General features: G+C 39.4%; 1 protein-coding gene across 5 annotated transcripts in view; it reads right to left on the bottom strand.

Moving 5' to 3' along the window:
• Ddx43 (DEAD-box helicase 43) overlaps nucleotides 1-11,179 on the bottom strand; it is a 43,614-nt gene that overhangs the window by 12,368 nt on the left and 20,067 nt on the right. For 4 of the 5 annotated variants that reach the window (XM_029569865.1, XM_029569867.1, XM_029569866.1 and 1 more), the window contains exons 6-10: nucleotides 4,125-4,281; nucleotides 3,580-3,698; nucleotides 2,807-2,917; nucleotides 1,631-1,772; nucleotides 1,236-1,336 (exon numbers count right to left, since the gene is read on the bottom strand). In XM_029569865.1, the coding sequence (XP_029425725.1) occupies nucleotides 1,236-1,336; nucleotides 1,631-1,772; nucleotides 2,807-2,917; nucleotides 3,580-3,698; nucleotides 4,125-4,281 (630 nt within the window). The remainder of the gene's footprint in view (nucleotides 1-1,235; nucleotides 1,337-1,630; nucleotides 1,773-2,806; nucleotides 2,918-3,579; nucleotides 3,699-4,124; nucleotides 4,282-11,179) is intronic. The other variant, XM_029569869.1, reaches the window with a different exon arrangement.

The following is an 11,179-nucleotide window of genomic DNA, read 5'->3' as shown; positions in this document are numbered from 1 at the left end:
CCTTCCTTCCTTCCTTCCTTCCTTCCCTCCCTCCCTCCCTCCCTTTCTTCCCCCACTCTCCCCACCCTTGCCTTTCTGTTTTTGATATGGTCTCACTATGTAGTCCTAACTGGCCTGGAACTTGCTATGCAGACCAGACTGGCCTTGATCTCACAGAGATCTGCCCACCTCTGCCTCTCAAATAAGTGCTAGGATTAAAAGTGTACACTGCTGGGCGTGGTGGCGCACGCCTTTAATCCCAGCACTCGGGAGGCAGAGGCAGGCAGATCTCTGTGAGTTCAAGGCCAGCCTGGTCTACATAATGAGTTCCAGGACAGATGGGGCTACAGGGAGACCCTGTCTCAAAAAGACCGAAAAAAAAAAAAAGTGTGCACTACCATGTCTAAAACTTGTTTTTTTAATTTAAAAAAATTCTAAAAAAAAAAAATAGTATAATTCCCTTCCCCATAAGGCTTAGGGACTGTCACAAAAGAGGGGGTGGAAAGACTGTAAGAGTCAGAGATTGGGAAGAACCACTATGAAACAATATCTTCTGGACACGACAGGAAGTTGCACCCATGAACTCACATTATTCTTAATGTTAATAAAGACAAAGAATTCTATGAGGAATTAGTCTTTATAGATCACTCAAGTAACACTCATTGCTTTCTCAGTTATCTTAGAGGTTGGCGAGATGGCTCAGCAGGTAAAAGTATTTGTTGCCAAGCCTAACAACCCAAATTAAATCCCCAGAACCCACATGGTAGAGAGAACTAACTCTTGCAAGTTGTGCTTTGACCTCCTCAGGTGTGCCATGGCACACCTACACATGCATACACACACAAAATAAAAAAGTAAATGTAGGGGGCTGGAGAGATGGCTCAGCAGTTAAGAGCACTGGATGCTCTTGCAGAGGACCTAGGTTTGGTTCCCAGCACCATCTGTAATTCCAGTTCCAGGGGATCTGACACACTTTTCTGACCTCCATGAGCATGATGCAGGTGTCCTTGCATACATGCAGGCAAAACACTCATACACATAAAATAAAAATAATAAAATATAAAAAAAGTAAAATAAAGCCCCATTTATAATGTAGGAAAGTCAATAGTCAAGAATAAAGCAACCATTGTTACAATTACATTTAAGGCTCTCAAAATACTTTCAAGTAATATTCTAAAATATGGAGAAATCAATCCAATAGAATGGGTTTCTAACCCATTGCCTTCTATTCTGAATCTATAATTAGGCATACCTACCTTGTCATAATAGTCTGCCTATCTGGACGGACATCTAACAAAATCTTCATTATCTGGGGTTCAAATCCCATGTCCAGCATCTTGTCGGCTTCATCTAAAACCTGTATTCACAATGAAGAATGTGGCCATTCTCATAACACTCATTTTTCTCCACTGCCTAAGACACTACAGCTTCTCCACAGACATAAAAATAAACTCACTGTGGCCACAGGAATAGATTGATTTGTTTGAATAAGAAAATCTGAATGTCTAAAATTTTCATTATTTATCATGCTAAAGGAAATGGGAAATATTCCCAAAATATAAAACCATTATAAAACAGCCACCCCTTCCCAATTCTACTACAAGTTCAGTTCTTCTCTTCCCAGTATTCCAAACCCCTACTCCATAATTACCAAATAGGTTACACTTTTCAGGTTGACAAAGTTATTCATTTGTAGATCATTCAATCTTCCAGGAGTTGCAATAATGATGTCTACACCTTTTGAAACATCTTGTATCTGTCCATCTCTGTCGCCACCACCATATACACAAACACTTAAGAAAAATCCAGAGGTTCATGTTTAAGCAAAGGATATGCCATCATAACTCAAAATCCCAACTAACCTAAACATTTTGGTTACAGTGTAAGTTGAAATAAGAGTATCAGATCCTTTAGGGGTTATCTACCCCTTTCTGAGAACTATCCACACCTGTCAGCTCACAGATGTTTCATAGAGAACTCTGTTTGCACCACTATTTGACTCTACTATGTAGCTGTTATTGATCAGATCAACCAGCATAATGTGAAATCAATAAAAAGTTGTGAAAAGCTACAAATGACTGAAAATGTAAACTCAAAATATGAAGTTAACTCAGAGCAAGAATCTGTTGTGCACAGCAGGGTGACTGTAATAATATAATGGTGAGGCATAGTGACACAGGCAGGTAGATCCCTGTGAGTTCAAGGCCAGCCTGGGTTACAAAGCCAGTTCTGGGTCACCCAGGGCTACATACTGAGACCGCGACAAAAAAAAAAAAAAAAAAAAAAAAAAAGAGATACTAATAATACAATGTATGTTTTAAAAAGCTGGAAGACTTGGGTTGGAGAGATGGCTCAACAGTTAAGAGCACTGACTGCTCTTGCAGAGGACCCAGGTTTGATTCCCATGACCCACATGGCAGCTAACAACTGTCTAACTACAGTTCCAGGGGATCCGACGCCCTCTTCTGACTTCCGTGGATATTGCACAACAAGGGTGTACCTACCTACATGCAGGTAATACACTCATACACATAAAAAAAAATTAGAAGACTTTTGAATATTTTTAACATAAAATGATGTTTGAGGAATGATTTAAACATTACACAATGCATACTCATACTGAAACATCACATGGCACACCATCAGTGTGTATGATTTTGTTTTTATGTACCAATTAAAAATAAATTTAATATGTGGGATTGGGGTTATAGTGGTCGAGCACTTGGGTGATATGCACAAGGCTGTAAATTTGGACACTGCAACCATACATACACAATGTATAGGTGTGCAAAATACTGATACAGAAGTGACCAAAGAGATGACTTACCTTTTAAGATCACTGTATGAGTATTTAGAACACTCAGCTTCCACTTGAAGAGCTAATTCCCGGGTGGGTGTAAGGACTAACATGCCTGGACCATTTCTTTTTTCTCTAGCGCTTTGAAAAGGAAACATTAATATTAAATTATCTGTCTGAGATGCATGGCAAGTTCATTAAATGAAAGATTTGTAACAATGAGTGTCAAAGGCAGACAAATATTTGTACTTTATAGTGAAGTATATGATTCAAAGTTCTTCCTACAGACTTTGATTTACTAATCATAATTCATATATCCCAAGATAAGCTTCATTTATAAGTTTCTATATTTCTTTTTCATTACAAAGAATAGTTATCATAAAATGATGAATCCATAAAATGTACAAATGCAGTGTCCCAAATACACTTATTCATTTAATATGACCTTTTCATTATCATTTCTTTGAAATGCCAAACATTTTCTCACTGACTAGAACTGTATTGGACAATTTATTCATATAGTTTTAATTAGGCAGCTTGTCTTATGACAATTTAAACAATTTATTTGATTCCAGTGTTTCTGTCAAGGCTTTTGGCGGACATTATCTACTGCTTCTGAAAAAGGTCTCACCAAGTTATATACTTTCACCAGCACAGTGTAAGCACTCCCTTGTACTCTTCCCCAAGGAATGATGCCACTTTTTGACCAATACACAAATGAAAGAAAATGCACTGAAAATTATGCCTTTGGTGCCCATGTCTATTAAATCCCCATAAGGGGAACCCAGCTGAAGGAATCTTACACTGGTTGAGAGTCTAGATGAATAAATCCAGGCATTAAATAAGACAGTGTCTTCCCTGTTCCAGTTTGTGCTACTCCAATGAGATCTATTCCTTGCAGAACTATTGGCCATGCTTGTGACTGAAAAAGAAGAACAAATACTGAAACAAACACATCCCTTCTTGCCATCTGTATAAGTGCACCACATGCATGCAGTACCCATAGAGACCAGAAAAGGGCACCAGATCTTCTGAAACTGGAATGAAGGGTAGTTGTGAACTGCCATGTGGGTGCTGGGAACTGAACTTAGAGTCTTTTAGAAGTGCAGCAGCAAGTGCTCTTAACCACTGAGTGACTCCCCCTCCCCAGTCCCTTGCCACTTGCTCTTGTCCTTCCAGCTCTATTTCTTTCAACACATTTTTGAATATTAGATATTGGTGATGCTGGCAGCAGGTACTGAGGATATGCTTTCTAAGATACAGCTGTTCTCTGGTGATTTAACTTCTAAACAGATATTGTCAGAGGGTAGAATCATTCAGTGAAATACTGGAATTAGCAAAAGCATACCTGAATTGGTGTTGGCTTTTGAAAGCCTGCTCTTTTGATGTTTTCCATAACTGCTGGATAACTTTGAAAAGCATCTTCAAATTTACATATAGGATTGGGGATTGGACGCTTCTCACCATCTTTCAAGTCATCACATGTTATATTAAAATTTTCTTTCCTTTATAGAAAATATAAATTTTAGTGGATTTGTTCAGTTTACTCCCCAAGGAAGAAAAAAAAATATTTCTTACAATCAGTTCAGGTCACATCTAGAAATATAACTGTAACTAATTAAAACCAGACTTTTGGAAATTTATAGTGAAATATACCAAGAAATGGAGAGCTGGATATGGTGGCACATACTTGAAATCCCACCAGCTGGGAGGTAAAGACAGGAGGATCAAAAGTTTGAGGCCAGCCTGGGATATACAGACTATCTGAAGACAAACAAACAAAAATAGAAGCCCATTTCTTAAGTGAGATGGTGCAGAGGGAAAGGAAAATTTAAATTATATGGGTGGGTGAGACGATAATATTTTCAAGTACACAACAGTACAGAAAATGGAACCTAAATAGCATATGCATTGTAACACAAAATCAGATTAACAAATGGTCCTAAGATTAGCTATCTAACCAAGGTTTAACCTTATATCAATCATCTTTCTGTTATATCAGTTTTTTTTTGGTCTTTTTGAGACAGGGTCTCCCTGCTGCTCCAGCTGTCCTGGAACTCACTATGTAGACCAGGCTGGCCTTGAACTCACAAGGATCCGCCTGCCTCTGCCTCCCAAATGCTGGGATTAAAGGCACGTGGCACCATACCCAGCTTCAATTTTTTTTTTTTTTTTTAATGTAAGTTTAAGATTTATGTAAGATTTATTTAAGATTTATGTAAGTTTAAAAACATTAATTTCAAGTAAAAACTCAAGAGTTTAAGGAAGTACTGAGTTGGCCAGATGGCTCAGTGGGTGAAGGAGCAGGCTGCCAAGCCTGAATACTTGAGTTTGATTTCTGACACCTACATGGTAGGGGAAAACCAGCTCCTTACAAGTCATCCTCTGGTCTCTACATGTGAGGCATGGCATGCACAAATGCACCCCTGTACACATACAAATAGATACACACACGAACATACACACGTATATAAATAAATGTAATTAAAAAGTAATGGGTTTCATTGATAAAAGTATTATGATAAAGAAAACATAATTTTTTTCTTTTCAACTTATCACTGTTATCTGGGGATGTACCTGAATCAGTAGAGTGCTTTACCCGGCACCCATGGAAGTCTTAGGTTTGACAACAGCATTGCATAAACTAGGCATTGGTGGTGTACCATGTAATCACAGCCTAAGGGAGGCAGAGGCAGGAGGTCAAGGTCATCCTTGGCTACACAGCAATTTTGAGGTCAGCCTGGGATACATGTCTCAAAATGTCAGTTTTAAAATTACATTTACTTATTTAACCTGTGTGTGTATGTGTGCATGAGGTGTGGGTGGGGCACACACACACACACACACACACACACCTGTCATGGTGCCCATATGGAGGTTAGAGGACAATTTGCTGGAGATGGTTCTCTTTATCTACCACACCATGCAGGCCCCAATGGATCAAACTCAGGTCTTCAGGCTTGGCAGCAAGCACCTTTACCCACTGAGCCCTCAGGGGAAAAAAAAATCAATTTTCCAATGCTAGAGACAGTATTCTTTAAACTGCTATCTAATACAGCAGACATCACTTAAATGTGAATATTAAAAAAAATTTTTTTTTTTGTATTTTTGAGACAGGGTCTCCCTGTAGCTCCAGCTGGCCTGGAACTTACTCTGTAAGACCAGGCTAGCCTCGATCTCACAGAGCTCTACCTGCCTCTGTCTCCAGAGTGCTGGGATTAAAAGTATGTGCCACCATGGCTGACTGTGACTAAATTTAAAATTAATACACAGTCATGTCAATTAATGATGGGGATGCCTTCTGAAGTATCACTGATAGCCAGTTTCTTTTCATGAACACTGTACTTTACATACACCTTTATGTTACTGTCAAGTACTCAACCTGGCCTTTTGAAAATTAATTTTATTTGTATGTGTTTATGTGGGTTCACATGTGTGTGTGAATGTGGAAGAAAAAGGCCAACCTCAGGCCTTTCTCAGGAGCTGTCCTTGTTTTCTGAGATGGGGTTTCTCATGGTCCTGGAGCTAAAATGATTAGGGTATGCTGGTTAACCAGTGAGCTCCAGTGATCTTCCTGTCTCCATCTCACCAATGCTCACTACGCCTAATGTTTTATGCTGTGGGTATTGAATTTAGTAGTTTATGCTTACATGGCAAACACAGCTAAACCAACTCTCCCCAGCCCCCTTTAAAATTAATTTTGGGGTGAGACCTTAGCAGATGGCCTGAGACCGATTGCCTGGATCTGGCCTCTGCATGGTATAGGGGCTGAGACCTCAGCAGACTGCCTGAGAGTACCTGGATCCAGCCTCATGGTGAGCTTCCTCAAATCACGCTGTCCCCAACCCCCTAACAGTGACCACATGAGGCCCCTCCCACTTTTCCAGGGCTAGACCTTTCTGTCCTACCGTAGGGTCAGAGACCTTGGCAGACTGTCTGGGAGTGTCAAAATCGGGCCTCCCCCTTAGCAAACTTCCCAAATTGTGCCCACTAGTAGGGGTCCAAATGTTAGAAGGAAGCCTGAGTGTACCTGTTTGGAGTCTGACTTGTGCCTCTGTGGGAGCTCCTGAGTAGCTGATCTGAACGCATCATTTCCCTCCGAAATAAAATCTGAGAGAACCTGAAACCTAGACCAACCAGCTTTACATACCCAATAAGAAAACAACCAAGGAACACCAATAATACAAACAGAAGCAAACATAAACTCACCAAAAGAAGGCTTGAGTTTCATACCAGAACCACAAACAAGGAAAGAAATCCACATGCCAAAATCATAATGGAAATATAATAATGACCAAAACAGCATGTTCCCACCAAACTCCACCAGTCCTGTAGAAGAGTTCTACAAGGAGAACCGCCTAGAGATAACCCAGGACACAGAATTTAAAAGAGCAGTTATAAACATGATCAAGAAATTCAATGAATTTAAAGAACATACAAATAAATCAAAGAACTAAAAGAAGATAGGATAAACTTCTGAATGAATTCACACACACAAAAATAGAAACATTGAAGAAAACTCAGGCTGAAATAAGAAGGAAGTGAAAAACTCAGTAAGCCAAGTTGAAACAACAGGAGAAATCCTTACTGCTAGAATGAATGAAATGGAAAACAGAATATCAACACTGGAGGATAAAGTTGAAGAATTGGACTGCTCAAGCAAAGAATGTGAAAAATTTAAAAAAACACAGGAAAGGAATATGCAGGAAATGTGGGACACCATGAAAAGACCAAATCTATGTATTATAGGTATAGAGGAAGGAGAATTTCAGGTTAACAGTATTGACCAGATTTTAAGCAAGATTATAGAAGAGAATTTCCCAAATTAAGGAAAGACATTCCCATACAAATATAAGAAGCACATAGAACACCAAGTAGGCAGGACCAGAAAAGAAACTCCCCATGGCATATCATAGTAAAAACATTAAATGACAGAACTAAGAATACTGAAAGCTGCAAAAGAAAAACAAGTCACATACAAAGGAAAGTCCATCAGAATTACAGCTGACTTACCAATGCAAACTATGAAAGCCAGAAGAGCCTGGACTAAGGTATTTCCTGTTCTAAATGACCATAGCTGCCAACCCAGAATACTTTACCCAGCAAAAATTCTATTATAGTTGAAGGGGGAAGAAAAATCTTCCACAACATGAATAGGTTGGAAGAATACATGCTCACAAAACAAGCCCTTTGAAGAATACTTGAAGCAACACAAAGAATGGAGAAAGGAACAACTATACCCCAGGGACAACAGAAAGAAACTAAATGAAGATATAATTGGGGAAACACAAAATTAGACAAACAATGCAAACAGTAATAAAAATTATGACAATCAATACACATCTTTCAAAAATAACTTTAAATATAAATGGACTGAACTCCCCAAGACACAGACTAGTTGAATGGATTAAAAAACAAAATCCATCTTTTTGTTGTCTGCAAGAAACCCATCTCACCTTCAAGGACAGCCACTACCTTAAGGTGAAAGGATGGAAAAGAATATTTCAAGTAAATGGTACTAAGAAACAAGCAGGAGTTGCAATTCTTATATCTGACAAAATAGACTTCAAACTAGAACTAATCAAAGAGATAATCAGAGTCATTTCATTCTGATCAAAGGAATAATTAACCAAGAAGATACTACAATCATGAACATATATGCACCAAACTGTGGTGCACCTAAATTCATAAAAACAATACTATAGGACTTTAAGACGAGATTAATCTAAACTCAGTAACAGTAGGGGACTCAGTGCCCCACTATCTCTATTAGACAGTCAACTGGACAAAGAATAAACAGAGAGATATCTGAATTAAATGATACCATACATCAAATGGACCTAACAGACATCTTCCAAATATTCCACCCAAACCCCAAGGAATACACTTTCTGTTCAGAACCCCATGGAACTTTCTCAAAAATTGACCACATACTAGGGCACAAAACAAACCTCAACAAATACAAAAAAAACTTAAATAATTCCATGCATTCTATCACATCACACACAATGCAATAAAGCTTAAAATTAACTCCAGAAGAAGCCCTAGTAACTACATGAACTCATGGGGATTAAACAACACACTCCTGAATGATGAGTGGGTCAAAGGAGAAATTAAGAAAGAAATATAAGTATTCCTGGAATTAAACAAAAAGGACAATAAAACGCAACACAATGACTGGGATACTTTAAAAGCAGTTGGAAGAGGGAAGTTTATAGCTCTAAGTGCCTACATTAAAAAACCAGAAAGAGTACAAATAAATGACTTAACATTGTAACTCAAGTCTCTAGACAGGCAAAAACAAATGAAACTCAAACCTAGCAGATGAGAATAACAAAAATCAGAGCAGAAATTAATGAAATAGAAACAAAGAAAACAATACAAAGAATCAATGAATCTAAGAGCTGGTTCTTTGAAAATCTAAACAAGATAGACAGACCCTTAGCCCAGTTAACCAAAAGAAAGAACAAATCCAAATCAACAAAATCAGAGATGAAAGGGGAAACATCACAAAAGACATCCAAAAGATCCAGAACATTGTAAGGGAATATTTTAAAAACCTATACTCTATCTGGGCATGGTGGCACATGCCTTTAATCCCAGCACTTGGGAGGCAGAGGCAGGTGGATCTCTGTGAGTTCAAGGCCAGCCTGGTCTACACAGTAAGTTCCAGGACAGCTGGAGCTACAGGGAGACTCTGTCTCAAAAAGACAAAAAAACAACAACAACAACAAAAAAAACAAAAAAAACCCCCACAAAACAAACAAACAAACAAACAAAAAAACAAACCTATACTCTATTAAATTGGAAAACCTAAAATAAATGGATGGATATTAAAATCATGGGAACCACCAAAGTTAAACCAAGAGGAAATCAACAGTTTAAACATACCCATAACATATAAGGAAATCGAAACAGTAATACAAAACCTCCTGACAAAAAAAGCCTAGGCCCAGATGGATTTACAGCAGAATTCTATCAGACATTGAAAGACCTTCAACCAATACTACTAAAATTATTCAATGATAGAAACAGAGGGAGAACTCCCAAATTCCTTCTAGGAAGCCAGCATTACTCTAATACCCAAACCAGGTAAAGACACAACCAAACAAAAAAACTATAGACTCATATCCTTAATGAATATAGATGCAAAAATTCTCAACAAAATACTTGCAAACCACATACAGACGTACATCAAAAAGATCATTCACCATGATCAAGTAGGCTTTATTCCAGGGATGCAAGGATCGTTTAATATACACAAGTCAAAAAACATCATAAATCATATACATGGACTCAAAGACAAAAACCACATTGTCATCTCAGTAGATGCAGGAAAGTTTTGAGAAAATTCAGCATGCATTCATGATAAAAGTTCTAAAGGGAACTGGACTGGGGTTGAGGGAGCTTCAACTGGGGAATTGCTGCCATAGGACTGGCCTGTGGCCATGTCTGTGGGGCATTTCCTTGATTGTTGAGTGATGCTGGAGGGCCCAGCCCACTGTGGGTGGTGCCACCCTCTGGGCAGGTGGGCCTGTGTTGCATAAGAAAGCAGACTGAGCAGGGACCAGGGGAGCAAGCCAGTAAGCAGCATTTCTCCGTGGCCCGTGCTTCAGCTCCTGCCTCCACCCCTGGGCAGGTGGGCCTGTGTTGCATAAGAAAGCAAGCTGAGCAGGGGCCAGGGGAGCAAGCCAGTAAGCAGTGTTCCTCCATGGCCCGTGCTTCAGCTCCTGCCTCCAGGTTACTGCCCTGAGTTACCACCTTGGGCTCACTGATGAACTGTGACCTGAGAGATGTAAGACAAATAAACCCTTTCCTCCCCATGTTGGTAGTGGTCAGAGTGTTTTGTCACAGCAATGAAGAAACAAATCAGGACAGAAATTGGTACCAGAGAGTGGGGCACTGCTGTGACAGACCTGATGTTGGAGGACTGTGGAAGTGTTTGGAACTTTGGGCTGGAAAAGCCATTGAGTGCTTAGAATTTGTTGCTGTGGAGCTTGGAAAAGTTATGTTGAAAGAGTTGTAGATGATGGCAGCCTGGCTTGTGAAGCTTCAAAGGGAAATGGAGATATCAGGGCTGTTCGTCTGATACTTTGAATTGAGAATCTGTAGGTTCTGGTTGGCTGGGGCTGAAGAATAAGCTGTGATTAAGAAGAGACCAGAACCTGAAGTAAAACCTTTGCTTTACTGGGACAATTGATGCTGGTTAGCTGAAAAATCAGCTGTTAAGTAACAAGAGACCAGCATCACTGTGGTGAGTCTTCTGGGAGGTATTTCCTCAGGGTCAGCACAGAGGGGACCTGAGCCTCTATCTCAAGCTGGAAGCAGGACTTGGTAATGTGTAAGAGTCTCCTGTGTGGTTCTGGTGTTGAAAGCGTGAAGGGGTCACAGAGAGCAGCTGAG

This window comes from Nannospalax galili, unplaced genomic scaffold, assembly GCF_000622305.1.
Source record: "Nannospalax galili isolate Female #2095 unplaced genomic scaffold, S.galili_v1.0 scaffold82, whole genome shotgun sequence".
In the NCBI taxonomy this organism is placed as follows: domain Eukaryota; kingdom Metazoa; phylum Chordata; class Mammalia; order Rodentia; family Spalacidae; genus Nannospalax; species Nannospalax galili.
The sequence above is the reverse complement of the archived record's forward strand: the minus strand, read 5'-3'. Positions and strand labels throughout refer to the sequence as shown.